The 16,667-nt window shown below is 35.6% G+C and overlaps 2 protein-coding genes across 5 annotated transcripts in view; one reads left to right on the top strand and one right to left on the bottom strand.

Annotated features, from left to right (window-relative positions):
* Positions 1-9,194, top strand: part of mino (glycerol-3-phosphate acyltransferase mino) — a 37,476-nt gene extending 28,282 nt beyond the window's left edge. Inside the window, exons 1-6 of one of the 4 annotated variants that reach the window (XM_073962860.1) lie at positions 5,668-5,996; positions 6,170-6,334; positions 6,399-7,250; positions 7,322-8,104; positions 8,162-8,495; positions 8,565-9,194. In XM_073962860.1, coding sequence (XP_073818961.1) covers positions 5,958-5,996; positions 6,170-6,334; positions 6,399-7,250; positions 7,322-8,104; positions 8,162-8,495; positions 8,565-8,761 — 2,370 coding nt within the window. In that variant the 5' untranslated portion in view covers positions 5,668-5,957 and the 3' untranslated portion in view covers positions 8,762-9,194. Of the gene's footprint in view, positions 1-5,667; positions 5,997-6,169; positions 6,335-6,398; positions 7,251-7,321; positions 8,496-8,564 lie in introns of those variants that run through there. The other 3 variants (XM_073962858.1, XM_073962859.1, XM_073962856.1) reach the window with 3 other exon arrangements.
* A 1,112-nt stretch (positions 9,195-10,306) lies between these two features.
* Positions 10,307-16,498, bottom strand: NSD (Nuclear receptor binding SET domain protein). Its single transcript, XM_073962855.1, has 6 exons — positions 16,027-16,498; positions 14,335-15,964; positions 12,397-14,255; positions 11,674-12,335; positions 11,482-11,607; positions 10,307-11,418 (listed from the first exon to the last, which is right to left on the bottom strand). Exons 1-6 carry the CDS (start codon positions 16,256-16,258, stop codon positions 11,104-11,106), a joined length of 4,824 nt encoding a protein of 1,607 aa, XP_073818956.1. The 5' UTR covers positions 16,259-16,498; the 3' UTR covers positions 10,307-11,103.
* Between the last annotated feature and the right edge of the window lie 169 nt (positions 16,499-16,667).

Raw genomic sequence — 16,667 nt, 5'->3', positions numbered from 1 at the left:
ACCTACCACAGTTCTGAATGCTTTATATTTACATTGTCATTCAAATTTGTTCTATTTTGGCGGATTTTCACAATGTATTTATGTTTTTCCTGAGGAAATTTTTGGAACGACCCTATTATTCAATATTTTCTTTGACAATTAATTTCCAATACCAACAATGTTGTTTTTGTAAATTTGTTAGTTGTTGTAATTCATGCACATACCTTCTATAAATTTACCTTGACAAAATCTTTTAAAAAAGAAAATGGAAAGTTATGTATATTTAAATATTTAGAAAAGTAAACAAATAGTGTTTATAATGTAATTTTCAGATCGATTGGTCGAAAGAAGCAGTCTTGGAAATGATTGCTTTGTGGCAAAAACATAAATGCCTCTATAAACCCAAAAACCTATTCTACCACAACAAACATGCTAGATATTCATTTTCCTTTAACCAAAATTAAAATTTGCGCAAATTTGCAACTCAACAATAAATGTAAACAATGACAAAAACAGCTGTTTTTATATTTATAGGTTATGTCATACGAAAATAACACTTGTAGGTATAAACGCAAAAATTGAAAGTTGTATGGATGACGTCAATTTTGACAAACATAGAGAATGTCGAATGGGTGAAAGAAATGACAGCTCATATGACATTGATAGATGGTGTAAACAGCCCTTTATACGTACTTTTTGTGAAAATAAAAAAAGAAAAAACCAAAACAAATCATTGTTTTGTATTTTTGAAGCTGGCGCGTCATCGGATATGGAGACCAAGTGCTGAAAGATGGGCTATGAACACTTAGAATGAAAGACACAAACTGATTTCCTGGTGCAAAATATGTTCTATGTTGGCATGTGGAACATAGAACGGGAATTATATGAAGACAAGAGCCGAATACTTCGCTTTCCTTAAAATACTGCAAATAGTCCCCATCAAAATCTCTTGAAGAAATCCTGTTTGGCTCTCCTCAAGAAATCTTTAGCAAATTACGTTCGTTATCCTTTATGGCTCGTCAATTTGTTAGTTTTAGTCAAGTACATCTTTGTTTTTTTCGTACCTACTGTAAATATTAACGTTAATTATATTGAACACCAAAACACCATAGTTTTTATATCCTTTTTGGGACGTGTAAGTACGATAATTATTGTCATAATTTTTATATCCTAAAAATCTTTAAAGAAAATCTATTTTTGGGCCCTTTCAACCTCCAGGAATATACGTTTATTATGCATATTGGTCCTCCTTTTGAACTTTAAGCAAACGAAGGTACTATAAACACATACATACAGTTAGGCAAGAAAAGTATTGCAAAAACCAACATTGTAGAAAATTTCATATTAATTGTTCGTTTATGGCAACAAATTATGTAAAAACTATACGGTTTTTTGTGCAAATCTCTTTGTATAGATCCTTACAACAATATTCCATCAAAATATGCAAAGGTTATTTGCGATTTATAACAAATACGGTCAAAAATAAGAATTAACTACTACTTGGGGGGTGACAATAAAAGTATTGCAACGGGAAAATCAGTACTATAAAACTACAAAATTTTTGCAAATTTTTGCGGTCATTATGCATTTTTATGACTTTTGCGGCTAATAATAGACTAACAGTATTGAATGTAATAAAGTTCAGTGATAAAAAATGCGGTCATGGAGGGTCTTCAGGCAGGTAAAAAACGCATGGGACCATATTAACAATAAACAATGACGAATCGGCCACAGGCAAGTATGCCAAGAATGAATATTTGACTCAATATGTATTGTAGGATAATGGAACAATGCAAAACAGTCCGATTTTGGCTTTGAGAACATCGAAATACCTTTGGAAAGTATATGGAAAAAATTGACACCAGTGCAGTATTTTGAAACGACCTACGACAGAGCACTATTTCGTCTCTAAATGGTATTGATATGATTTAATTTTTACTAAGTGGATAGATATTATCCTCTGCTATCATAAAAAGAATCCAAAAATTGCGCCAAATTCAATAAAACCCATCAAATATGGAAATTAAACCGCTACTGGAGAAGCTTGAATACCGAATATTTGGGTACTATATTCTTTACCATGGAAAATAGTATGCGAAATTGGGTTCACGGATATAATAATGATTGGGAAGACATCCCCACTGACATCATTAAGAAATTTGTATAAGCATTAGTCTGAAAGTCAGAAAAATCGATCCCGAAAGCTCAAACAAAGTCAACTACTACCATTCCAAAGACCAGATAATGATATGTTAATCTTATTTGTGTAAATTGCCGATGTAATATAACAACACAAAACTCTTAAATACATCGGGCCAACATCCTGATATCAACCCTCATAAAATTATTGGGTCCAATTTAACAAAAAACTCCAAAAGCGTCCTCCAACGAAGGATCAAGATTTACTAAAAATTGGGGAACCAGTATCCTTAGAGTGGAACATACCGAGCCTTAATTTTTGGTTTAACTAAGCTCATTAATGCTCTAATGAATGTCCAAAGTGGATAGACAACTCATTAAGGAACATACCTTTGGCAATTCTCGAAGAAACCATCGATTTGATCATTTTTGCAATACTTTTATTGTCACCCCCAAGTAGTAGTTAATTCTTATTTTTTACCGTATTTGTTATAAATCGCAAATAACCTTTGCATATTTTGACGGAATATTGTTGTAAGGACCTATAGCAAGATATTTGCACAAAAACCCGTATAGTTTTTACATAATTTGTCGCCATAAACGAACAATTAATATGAAATTTTCTGCAATTCTGGTTTTTGCAATACATTTCTTGCCTAACTGTATGTACCTATGTTTGGACGAAATCGGTTTCAGAAAATTTGGAATCGGTTTAGACGTGTATGTCCTTCCGCCTGTCTTTCTGGAACGCGCGGGAACCTAATGTTTTCACCAAGCTTAGTTTAAATTCGTAGATCGGTCCACTCCTTCCGGTACCTTCCCCAGAAAAGTTTAAACATTTTCGCTAAAATGGTTTGCACAATTAATCTCGATGAGAGCAGCCGATTTGGTCTATGCTTTGCACATCGTAATATTTATTCCATACGTAGATAAGGATCCAATATGGCCTATATCGGTCCATTCCTTGGGGTACCTCCCACACAATATTTCAAAATTATTCTCAAATGTGCCGGTGAAGGACATGCGTCGGATTGTTTTGAAATCTTTACAGCAGGTAGTCCTCGTGGCTTATATTACGGTGTACAATGAGTAGATTGATCCATTTGGTCCAAAGTTTACACATCGTAATACGGCTTTCATACTTACTTCAAATTTGAAAGTACAAACTTTTTTCCTGTTCTCGGATAAAATTCTAAAGTTTATTTATCATAGTTTTTGAAGTTCTTACTACAATAGTATTACATTCTGTTTGGGAAGTACATTCTCCTCGAGATGATAGTTGCAAAAAAACTACACATATAAACCAGAATTATCTCTCTTTATCCATTGGAATAACCTTGGCAGGAACGCTAATAACTATCGAGCGGAATAACCGATATTTCTTCCAAACTTGGTTTTTATTCGAAGATGGTCCAAGTAAGTCCATGTTTTGGTTTAGCTCCCCATAAACGCTCACTCCGGATTTTAGGTATTTTGAAGATTTTAGCCACATCAGAACTAGGTTTACTTCTTTTATTTGTGTCACAGACTGAGCAAAGCCGACAACAAGCACTTCCGCTCGTCGCTAATAAATTTTTCGCTCCTTGGAACATTTATAAATTAAACAATTCCGTCACAATTCTATTTGTTATATGAATATAAGCTATTTTTCAATTATTGAACTATTCGATTTCAATTTGATGTATATATGTATTTTATAATGACAAATGTCGTTTTGTATGTGTTTGTGTACAATGTTTACCATGTCAAACAACATCAGTTTGACAATGAATGTACTTCAAATTCAAAACATGAAAAAAAATTATATCAGCTGTTAGCATGAAATTACCTTTCTTGTTATACCATGACCACTTTTGCCGGTTTTACTATTTTCAAAAGTAAAGGAACACGACATGTGTTGTCACTTTGGGTATACATTAGAGATGTATAGTTCATGAACGAACTAGTTCAATTGAACGATTCATTGAAAAGAGCGTATGAACTAGATCAGTCGATATAGTTCATTATAGTTCAATGTTTGGTTTACATTCGGCGTCTTTTCGTGATTTCGAAGGCGTTTCGTGATTTCGCGCGGAATCAAACAAAAATTATCATGATTTCGCATACAAAAATGAAATCATCTCATTTCGTGATTTCAGCGAAATCAACATCGAAATCACAGTACACATGATATACAACCCTGTTTGTGACTGAAAAAGTACCAAAAGTTGCAACACTTTTCACGTACCACAATAAACAAGGTAGATGGTCAATTGCTGCAACAAAAAATGTTAGAATCAAAATTTGTAAACAATGTGAAAAAATATTAGATTACTTTGTTACAATGCTATTTTTCATTGCGTTCTCGTACTTTTATAATGGTAAAAAAGAGCGAAATGTCTAAAATTGCTTCCCCATACAAATTTCTTAAAAAATAAGGGAACGAAAAAATGACGGAAATTGCAAAAACTGCAGCAAATCAACGTATCAGCTATCTTATTTAGATGGTAATGAACATGTTGCTAGTTTCTACTATGCCAAAATTGTATGGCAGAAAACAGGAGAATAGGGTGTTATTCGGCGCTATTTTTATTTAAAGAGAATTGTAAGTCTTGCTAGACTTCGGAGTACGGGAACGGGTTCTATACACAATTAATACGATATATAGACAATTTTACGATAATTTTCGAAATAAAGTTGTAAAGTTCTATATTGTCGTATATTTTTGATGACTAATTCAATTTGCAACAAATTGTTTTGAAAATTCATGTTCGATCAGCTGCGCATATGCATCTACCTTGATCATTGTGATATGTTTGAAATCAACAAAAAAATAAGTGTAAACACCGGGATGTATTTCAGGATTTCGTGAAATCCAGTGGATTTTAGAGCGCAAGTGTAAACTTGGCACAATACTTCACTGAACTATAATCAGTAGAGATGTATAGTTCATGAACGAACTAGTTCAATTGAACGATTCATTGAAAAGAGCGTATGAACTAGATCAGTTCATTATAGTTCATTATAGTTCAATACTTCACTGAACTATAATCAGTCGGTGACCGTACGATCAACGAACGATTCACAATCTAGTTCAACTTAACTTAACTTGGATCAAGGTACATGGAATAGCTGTCCGAAAATAAAGATTTCTACAAAAACATACGAGACATAACATATTACAATATGTCGAATCCATTAACTATTGAATCTTCCTTTTTGGATAGAAAAAAGGGGAAAAAAGAAACACACAATTTCTACACACACACAACATACGATTTTTTGCCAGCCACCTAAATGAATGATGTTTTTCTAAAATTAATTAATCTTTCTTTAAGAATGCAATAAAACTATGCAAATGTAATATTTTTGTTATGGAGTAGTTAAATTATATTAGTCTTTTGTTTGTTTGTATTTGGTGTATGTATGCGTTTACATCAAACGACCGATTAAGAGCCGGTGAACGATTGTGATCCGAATGATTGAACTGGACAGTGAACTATGAACTAGATTACTGACCTAGTTCAGTTTAAAGATCTGAGCTATTGAACTAGATCTTTAAAATGAACTAGATTGCACAACTCTACTTTATTGTCACCACTTCTGACAAACAGCTGATTGAGTTTGACGAAGACGTTTAAGCTTTGATACCGACTTTGGTTTATATCGGGTAAAAATGCATGTGCGCGTTGCATTGCTTCTAATTTAAAGACGCTAAACTAAATTTGTGTTAATTATTCGGTAACAAACAAATGGAGGCAAGGCAAGCCACTTTTGACTAATAATCGATCTGTGCAATTGTGTTGCGGGCAACATTTTATGCAAGTTTGTAAAGCAGCAGATATTCATTTGTCGGTAAAATGAGTGAATTTGTTATAAGAACGCGTGGATGGTTTGAGGTGGGTGCATATGTGTGTGTAAATATTGTATATTTCCACCAAATTGTAGGACATGAATTATACATGTTTTGTTTTCTTATTACATCACAAGTTCGTCCAATGTTTCTTTAATTATTGACACACTTTTTCGCCTCTCTGATTCTCTACTTATCTCCATCTCTTATGACCAACAGGAACCAAAACGTGAAAATGCACTGGCTCATGGTATTGGTACGCAGAATATGTTGGACTTGACTCCACATGCAGGGCGAAAGCCATATAACACAATATTCGATTGGGGCGTATATTTCCCCTATATTGCCCAGTCCACACGTAGTAAACAATTTTGTTATCCTCCGGTAATTATTGAACAGCATATTCCAATCAATGATTCTTGTTAAAAATGTATTTTTATTGTTATAGGTATCCAATTTAGTACAAAATGATCCTGTTCTTCAAAGAGCTATTAAACAAGCAGCCGAACAAATGCTTAAGGAGAATCAGTCAAATGCGGGGAATACCAATGAAGATCTCAATAGAAATAATGAAAGTAAAGATAGCTATCTGGAAGATACGATGTCCGATTACCAACAGATTCTTAAGAAACAGGAACGTCGAGCTATTAGCATACTCAAAGATATGCGTTCCACTCTTAACAACTTCCTGTTAGCTTTAACTTCATGGATATTGTACAAGCTCTTGCCGTGCTTTCTAAGCGGTGTGGTCACCCATACTCAGCAGATTGAAATGTTAAAAGCTGCCTCAGAGAAAGCTCCCGGCATACCACTGATATTCTTGCCATTGCATCGAAGCCATTTAGACTATATTATGGTTACCTTCATATTGTACAACAACGACATAAAAAGTCCTTTGGTAGCAGCTGGTAATAACTTGCAAATTCCTGTCTTTGGTGAACTGCTTCGCGGGCTGGGAGCTTTCTTTATAAAGCGAAAAATTGATCCTGTTGTGGGAAAGAAAGACATTCTGTATCGGGCTATTCTTCATCTGTATCTGCAACATGCTCTGAAAATGGGACACAACGTAGAATTCTTCATAGAGGGCGGCCGTACGAGAACTGGTAAACCATGTCTTCCAAAAGGTGGAATACTTTCAGTTATTGTTAATGCATTTATGGACGGAAGCATACCAGATGCTCTAATTGTTCCAGTGTCGGTTAACTATGAAAAACTTGTGGATGGAAATTTTGTGCGTGAGCAAAGAGGAGAGAAGAAAGTTCCTGAAAGTTTTGGAAAGGCGATATCAGGCATATGGAAGGTAAATACATACCAATTGCAATCATTTTTTGTTTAATTATTAAACTAACAAATTGTTCACAACATTGACAGGCCTTAAATTCAAAATATGGACTTATGCGCATCGATTTTAATGAACCGTACTCAATCAAAGAACTGGTACAATCCTACAATAAAATTGCCAAAGAGGATGGATCGATGAAGATTTATAAACCGTCAGCTCGAACTTTGCAACACAATCAGTCTACCTCATCCCTGTACGGAACTGATGTGGTATGTGAGGAACATCGCAATCTCATCGACAGTATTTCGCGACAAGTTGTTTACGATTGTGCTGTAGCTACATCTGTTATGTCCACCAATGCGTTAGCTTTCTTACTGCTCACACGTTATCGAAATGGTGCAACAGATACGGAAATTGCCAAAGGTTTAGATGAACTGCGTACAACGCTAAAGGGACGAAAAGACATTGGATTTTCAGGCGAATCTTCCCATATCATAAATTACGCTGCCGATCTGCTAGGAGAGAATCTGGTTGTTCGATCAAAGGATGAAAATGGTCACACGATTATTAGACCAAAGGGGAACGTAGAATCGTGGATTGAATTAGCCTATTACTCGAATACAATAACGCCACACTTTGCCTTGCAGTCGATAGTACTGACAACGTTCCATAAACTACTACCGACATCGGACGAAGTGAATGAAAAGCAGGAACCTGGTGTATCACGCAAGAAGGTCATAGAAATGGCTTTAGAGAATTGTGAAATATATCGGTACGAGTACATACTAAATAAGCCCACACAGGTTCTGGCAAATATGTTGGAGCTAGCATTGGATGAATTGATAATGCAAGGTTTCATTAAGACTGCACAGGTTGGTATTTTACACGGTTTTTTTTATTTGGGTATGTTAACGCATTTTTCTTTTCAGACTGATAGCCAACCAGATGCTCCTATGGAAACAATACGAATGGCTCGTGCTATAGCTTCATATATTGAGAGTAATGACTTGGATCAAGACGATGACGAAGCGAACGATTATGACAACTTAGGACAAATTGAAGAGCCAGATATATTTTTTGTTAGCGAAACGATAAAACAACAGAAAGCTATTTGTGAAGTTTTGGCGCCATTTGCTCAGACATATTATATTGTTGCCGATTCGTTATTTATATTGTATAAGAATTCAATACTCGAAAGTGAATTTATCAAATTCGTTATGAAAGAGCTACATGACAAAGTGAACAAACAGCAATGTCCCTATGGTAAGAAGTTACGCCCTCATCGTATCTACATCACTGTCATTTAATATTTGTTCTTCTTAATATTTCCAGCCGAAAGTATATCCACCGATTCAGTGCGAAACTGTTTAAAAGTTCTTGAGAAATGGTTCGTCATTGAGATAACTAACCAAAGTGGTCTGCGGCTGTTGGCCTTGCGGACACCCTACGAAACAAGTCGTGACTCTTTGAAAAGCATTGTTCAGCGAATGTCAAATATTGTGCCACAATATAATAATGGTTATTTTTAACTGATATCTTTCCGAGACAGACATTATCTATTTTAATGAACATTTTTTTGTAAAATTCATCTCGTAAAAAATGACAAAAAATTTTCTCTCATTTACACACATACTTTTTCATACTGTAAGTTATCGAGCGTTGTTTCTAAAACAAGGCACCATTTTTAGCCATTAGTTGTATATTTGTAAGCGATTAAAAATCAATCTGTAAATGCCAAAGTTACCTACACTAAAAATAATAACTTAAATCTTGGTTATTGGAGTCCATAAAACATTAATGAAACTTTGACTGAAATTTTTAATTTATTTTATATTGCATTTTGCATGCAATATATTACGTATACTATATACATACATTTATAAAACGATAATCATACAAATTTCAGATATATATTTTTGCGAAAAAACTGAAATAAATGCATACATTACATACGATATAAAATTAGTTTTTATATTACACTAGCTAATACCTCAGGTATGTATGTATGCTACAACTAAAGATGTCGTTGTTGTACTTTAATGGGCCGATTCCGTACAGCGAGGCGAGTCGTGTCGCGTTGTCAAATGCAATTTTTCGATTCCGTATGGCAATATCGCCTGACGTCGTCAAATTTTGTCGCCGAAATGTTCATTTTCCGGCGACAACAAATTAGCTGTCGCCGTACATTTTTACTAACGAATAACAATAAAATAAATAAAAAATAAAAATAACTTGTTATCGACGATTATTTTCTATCGCTGTACGTAGTGCATTTTTTAAATTTTGTCACAGAGACGATAGACGACGCGACATGACTCGCCTCGCTGTACGGAATCGGCCCATAAAACCAACAAGGTGATCTTGAACTCGAATGCCAATCACGGAGTATATTCTTTATGAATATCATCTTCCATAGCATTTTTGGCATTGCCGTTGCGATTTTCATCTGGATCGTTCAACCATCATCCGTTGTCAAAATATATTTGGTTATATGTTGCATAGGCTGACTTCATAAATGCAGCATTTGCATTGCAAATATTGACAATCTATAAAGCAAATGTTGACTTTCGAAACCTCAGTAGCTTTGTTGTCATGATACAAATCTCATGAAATAGGTGTTCTTAATCGATTTCCATATTAAAGTAATTTTATGAAGATGCATTTTCGGACATTTGCAAAGCATCTGACGATACGGAAGTCAACCAAAAAGTTTTGTTATTTGGTAATATTTGCCAAGTGATATAAGTGAATTGATAAAAAATCAAAATTACAGCGGATGTTGGTTCCAATTCCAGATGGTTCACTTCATAAATGCAACATTATGTTGTCATATAATTTCTAAGTTCAGCATGTGGGTTGGGACTACACGACACGATGCATTTGTTTAGCTGCTCAGTTGTAAAATCTTTGAGTCGGAATACAGAGGAACCAGAACCCTGATAACTAAAATAAACAAACATGTACCGACATACACAGGTACAAATTTACTATTAGAACTGTCTCGTAATATTCTATCTGTACAAAATTGTAGATAGAATATTAAAACAATAGCCAAACGAGAACAAACCCAATTCTTATATCAAAAAATATTTATTTCTGTAAAAAAAAGGGTTGGTAAATTCTATATATGACACAAAATGCGCTGTACCCATAAATCTGTTTTGCCAAGTTCTTTCTATGAGAACTTTTTAATAATGAAAGTCACACGTTAAATGTTATACTCAATAGTAATGTTAAATTAGTAAAAAAAAATGTTTCAGGTTTAAACATGCTGTAAAGCCAATTCACTTTTTAGAAAACATTTTGTGGCGCAAACACATATTTATGGGTAATGTATATTTTGCCATAGAACAAACTCACAATATAACCTTTATCATTCCTTGCAATTTTAAATACACAATAAATGTCCACTGATGTTTACAAATATATTTAAACTTAACCAATGTAAAAAAATAAATATTCATAAATGTTCAGGCGAAATGGATTATTTATAGATAGACAAAATAGCTAGTTGATGGCTTTTTCTTGGTTAAATGATATCAACTTGTGTGGTTCCTAATTCAAGCGAGTACTACATTGGACTTTGTAAAAAGTGATAACAAATCTGTGAAAAGGTATAACAAAAAATAAATGCAATCAATAAAAAATGTAGAAAGTATATATAAAAAATATGTTAAATTCAGCATAGTAGAACATCGGTAACAAGTAAATGGGGTGAATTAGAATTAACAAGACAACCATATCTTTGTATAAATATATATCTAATGTATTAGCGGTTTGAATTTACGTATAGAGGCAAAAAGTATAAATTGATATCAAATAAAATATGTATACATATAAACATTTACACGATTTCAAAATAATAGCCCGACTAAGACATTTCATCTTCGGATTTTATAGAAATATTGCTAATGGCTTCTTCTTCTTCTTCGTTCTCGGATGTGATGTTATCTTCCTTTGCACCCATCGGTTTTTTACTTAATGCTGACGTTACAGCAGCAGCTGCAGCCATTTTATTTGATTTGTGTTTGGTGGCCGCAGCACTGATTTTCAACTTTGTTATAGTTTTTCGTTTTCCTACGGCCGCCGTCTTAGTGTGCAGTCGTTTAAGCGGCTTTGATTTGGATTTCTTTTGCTTCCCTTTGGCTCCTTTCACGTTAGTATTATCGGAATTGGGAGAAGTGTTCTAAAAAGTGCAAATAATTACTTATGAGATAATGTTGAGTAAATATTTTTTTTAAATGCATACCTTGCTTTCGATTTCCTTTATTTTGCCTCCAATCTGACCAGCACAATTCTTGGAACCACAATAACATGTCTTCTTTTCATTACCCAATAAATCATCCCAATGATAGTTGAATGTTAATTCGGTATTCTGGATATATTCAAAAGGAACAAAAAATTAAAAATATTATTTTGGAAAGTAGCATTCGAGCCTCACCTCTGGTATATCTTTGATGGCAAATAATCCAACACGATTCAAAGAATTCACCGACCACTTTTGTGTCTCACAATTGGGATCACAAGAATGATTCATGAAGCGAGCCAAATTACCCTTTGGCCCAGCATCGATAATATAATCCTTTTCCACAGAGAGGAAATAGAAGTTCTCGTCACGATCCAAAGACTTTTGTGCCATACGAGCTCGAAACTCATCATCGTTTATTATTTCTCCCACGTATTCGATGACGAAACTGCCACATTTTATTGGTTCACGGGTTATAAGGCCAAATCCTCTTTCCTTCATGTAAACAACGTCCAAACGTGGCGATTTCCGTGCCTCAAACATTTGATTCTGACAACGCTCACCTGCCGGGCATACTTTCGGATTGCACTCGTGGTATAATACTCGGTTAAGACAATTGCTTTCTGGACCACATGGATTCTCTTCGTTGGGGTCACACTCGCATTTACTTACACATTCCATGTCGACGTGAAGTTTCACCGGTGGCACGGCGCGATTTGCTTTAATTCGAACATACGGCTGCGGATGCAAGCGTTCTTTGTTCTCATTCAACATGCTTTGTTCCTGTTTTTTGGCTTTGACAATTTCGTATATCCGTTTGGCTTCTTCTATACCTGCATTATAGTACTTGTCAATTGCTATAAAGAAAAACATTGCAGTAAAACAGTGACTTATGGGACGTATGTATATATGTAATACCTGCTTTCGTTCTTGGTGGCTCCGAAGTGTCACCTTCTAAATACAAATAGACTCTCCGTCTCGAAATCCACCCGTGATCATGCGTTCCAAAGAATCTGACAACGAAATCCGAAGGATTGTGGTTCTTTTTTGCTATGTTTGTAGGTATTTCAGTTGGCGGTAAGATAATTGCGGGCCACCACCTGAAATTGGTAAACTTGGCCCACACCATTTCACCATAGAGCGGCATTCGCCCCGATTCACATTCTTCACAAATGTAACCCTCATTGGGGTCTATGGGGATCTTTAGACATTGGGCGTGCACTGCCGTCGGACATGTCTCACAGCATACCACCTGGCCACCACGAACACAAATAAAACACCAATTTACATTGATAGTCATATCATGTTTGGGATTGGAGTGTCTGGGACATATTATATGGGCCGCAGTAAGTATCTGAGAACCTGCTGGAATGCAGGTGGAATCCGTGTGATAAGTGGCGGGGCATTTAACGCATTTAGTTATTTTTGAATTACTTAACTGTTGGAACTTCCCTTTGGGATCATCGGACACACATGTATGGCAGACGTGAGATGGACACCGAAAAGATTGTATTCGATTTTTAGAAATGGTTAGTTTCGATTGTGGCCAGTATTTGCAACAGGCAGGATGGAACGCCCGATCGCACTGAGCCATTGTACATTTAACTAGTGGGTCATCTAACTTGTCGGATTCCGCTAGTTTGCACACCATGCATTTTGTCGGCTCGTTGTTGTTACATTCCCTGCAAATTACTTCGATTTCAGATTCCGAAGTGATATGAGGAACAGCGCTTGATAGTTCGGGACTTGGAGCAATAGCAACTAAATCTGTTGTAGAAGAACTGTTGCTTTTGTTATCGTCCAGGTTGGAATCATTTGCCGATTTAATGGCTGGAATGACCCGTTTGTTTATCTTTTTTATCTTGCCATTTTCGGTGAAAGTTAGATGTAAGCACTCAGCATGCAACCAGCCATGACATCGCCCAGTACACCGTCTTAAGTTACCACCTGGCTTAAAACAGTACTTGCAAACAGGATCTCGACCCAAGCCCTTAAAAAGGTATTTACTGTCGAGTTCAAATATGTCATCGATAACTTCTAAGATAGGCCGATTAACCAATTTTTTAGGCTTTTCAACGTGTGCCTCTTTAAGCTGTGTTTCTCTAGGTGCCGTTGATGCCTCACTCGTCAAATCAATAGATGAACGCTGTGACATCAAAGACTTGCGCATCATTATTGTTTTCAATCGGCTGGAAAGACGTTTGACACTTCCTGCTTCAACATTTTTTGCTGCATTCGTGCTCGAATCCATATCATTACCTGATAGGTTCAGTTTGCATTGCATTTGCTGGTGGCTTAATTGCTTTAGTGCCCAAATGTTACGTACTGCTACATGCAAACTCTGATCTAAATTCTCATTAGTGTTGTCCTGCAGTACAAAATCTTTCATTATCAAATAAAATTCGTGGAAGGCTCTGCCATTGAATATGTTCAAATCATCCAAAGACTTTCTAACAGCATTCATATTATTGGAATGCGACGATTTTTCGTCGCCGTTGGAATTTTCATTAGATACACTATTTGCCATTTCCGTGTCCGTTGACAATACTCTATCGGAACTTAGTTTACGTTTTTTCACAGATAAATGTTTAATGGGAGAATAGGCTGGACTAAATGGCGATGTAGATCTCTCACGCTTGCCTGCTGCAGATGGAACAGACAAATTATGTATATTTTCAATGGAACCATAAAAACTCTCCGCATCCGAAGCATTCACATTTTTAGCCGTAGGTATGTACATGGATTTTCGACGTTGTTGCTTATTTTTCTGTGACATTCTAAAAGAAAAAAAGGTCATAGTGCAATAATAACATTCCATTAGTATAATGTATTTCTCTTTGTCCTTTGTAAACTTACTTTGATCTATCAAATATTTCGTAAAATTTTTCCAAACGCTCTTCATAGGGTACGGCAGCTACCATATTTGCCTCATTTACCGCCTCGTACCAAACCTGTACTTGGTTCTTTTTCGGCACAAACTGCTTGAACTTCGCACTTTTCGATCCAAACTTTTGGCGGCATTCGTCCAACCGTTCCTGATACTGCTCCAGAGTGGTAAATGGCATTAGATTATCCCGTTTTACCCAGTTACGACGAGCATTGTCGGCAAAAAAACGAACATGTACCATTACGTGTTGGTCACTAGAGGCATTGTTTTCTTTTGCAGTTATTGTTTTTCCGTCTGGATCTGGACAAACCATGCATGGCCAATAACAATAGTTATAGATTTGTCCCCAGAATAAATCACCAGTTGAAAAAGACACCCATGAGCCTTCATTGAGTATTGATGACCCTTTTGCACTATCCATGCTAATAGTAGATGGTGACTTGGCCGATGATCCATGAACGAATTCTGTATTACCTTCTGCCTCCTCGCCGTACGCTAAATCTCTTGTGTCATCTGTTTTATTATCCGAATTTTCTGTGATTGTTTCTTCATTCGGATGTTCAGTATTTGAGACTTTTTCAATTACATTTGTTTGTTTTATTTCAGAAACTAATGTAGATGACAAATGTTTTTCATTTGCATTCTCGTCTATTTCATTGGGTATAACCGGAGTAATGTTAATCATATCGGTCTTCGAGGTGGTGTCACAATTTTCGCCCACATCAAGATCAATATATTCTTTTTCCCTTTCCATGTTAGGAGCATTACAATTAAGCAGATTCGCTTCACTTTCTTCGTCAGACAAGTTCTCACTATCTACATCCATAATTTTATCTCTGTCCTTTTTCCGGACAATTTCTGACGTATCTGGAGATTCGACAGGACTCTCCTTTTCAGCATATTCTGCACTAATAATTTCTTTGTCAGGGTCATTCTCTTCTTTTCTCTCCAGCTCAGCTGGTGTAATATTATCATTTTTATTTTCTTTGGACAAACATGAGTTTTCAGTTTTTGTCAATTGTTCTACAATGTTGTTGTTGGTTTCTACATCTGCCGAATTTTCTATATTTTTTCCCAAAATTCCTTGACAAACCTCATAATCAGTAGTGTTTTCTTTTTCGGAAGTTTCAAAATTACTCAGATTGTTGCTTAAAAATTCTTCATCCGCAGTTGCATCTTTCCCTTGCTTTATAGAAGTTTCCTTTGATAATTTGTTTTTATCGCCACAATTATCTTCAGGAAGTTTATCATCCTCAACCATTGACCCATTTTTTCTAAGTAACTTGTCAATAGGACTGACAAATTCTTTCCTTTTATTATTCCTTCGCTCTGGCGAATCTGTAGGTTCTCTGGTTACTCTTCGCACAAAACCCAATGAAGTATCATGGGATCCAAAAATTTTTCCATTAACATCATCACCCATATCGGAAGTGTCTTTTGTCAAAGATGAGTCTGTTGCGTTGGTGCTTATGTTGTGACGCCTTCTCGTTTTTCGGCTTCTATCTTCAGTGCTGCTATCCAAATTAGATGTCGATGTAACAAAGCCGATATATTTTGGGCTAAGATTGGAATGAAGGTTTGCCAAAGGATCCTTCCTCCCTATAAAGAAATAAAAAATTAACAAAATAGGTCAAAAGCAATATACAAACAATTTTACACACTTCTTGGTGTTGATGAATTTGGAGTACTCGATAACTGTTTGTTTTCTAGAACAGTTTTAGCTTTCACATTTTCGTCTGCTTCTACTGTACTGAGATCCGATTGTTGCAATCCATCAGTGGAGGTGGTGTCCGCAATGTTTTCCTCATTTTTATCCCTTTCACTCTGGTGGCCAACTTTGTTCCGTCTTGCAGATCTTCCTATCACAACAGCATTTTCACCTTCACTTTCCATTGTATTTTATGTCACTGTTTGGTTTTCTTATGGCGTGCTTTCACATTTATTTGACCCGTTTTATTTTTAATCACTGTCGAATATGCCTTAAAAGCTTCCAAATACACAAAATAAAATACAATTTAAAAGATATTTATTTCACGATGTATGTCCAAGAATTTTTATTCTCCGCGTTCTCAACGCCACTCAATTTTTGTTTGCGCCAAAAACAAAACACCAAGCCGACAGAGGGTGGTTTACGGCGTGTAGTTCAACAAGACTTATTTAGGTAGATGCAAGGCATATTAATATAAGGTAGAAGTGACAATCAGCTGTATTCTTACTTTTTTTGTAAATGTAGTTTTCGGAATGTAATAGGGTCTACTCATGAAATCTGAAATTGGCTACCATAAAATACTATTTTTCATCC

This window comes from Musca autumnalis, unplaced genomic scaffold (genome assembly GCF_047663935.1).
Source record: "Musca autumnalis isolate F117 unplaced genomic scaffold, ASM4766393v1 scaffold_1, whole genome shotgun sequence".
Lineage (NCBI taxonomy): Eukaryota > Metazoa > Arthropoda > Insecta > Diptera > Muscidae > Musca > Musca autumnalis.
The sequence above is the reverse complement of the archived record's forward strand: the minus strand, read 5'-3'. Positions and strand labels throughout refer to the sequence as shown.

Bases quoted from the DNA above. Each gene is read 5' to 3' on its own strand.
- NSD (XM_073962855.1), bottom strand. From the start codon at position 16,258: ATGGAAAGTGAAGGTGAAAATGCTGTTGTGATAGGAAGATCTGCAAGA. The intron at 15,965-16,026 runs GTGTGTAAAATT...ATTTCTTTATAG, and splicing joins AAATTCATCAACACCAAGAA to GGAGGAAGGATCCTTTGGCA. The intron at 11,419-11,481 runs GTATGCATTTAA...TGCACTTTTTAG, and splicing joins TAAAGGAAATCGAAAGCAAG to AACACTTCTCCCAATTCCGA.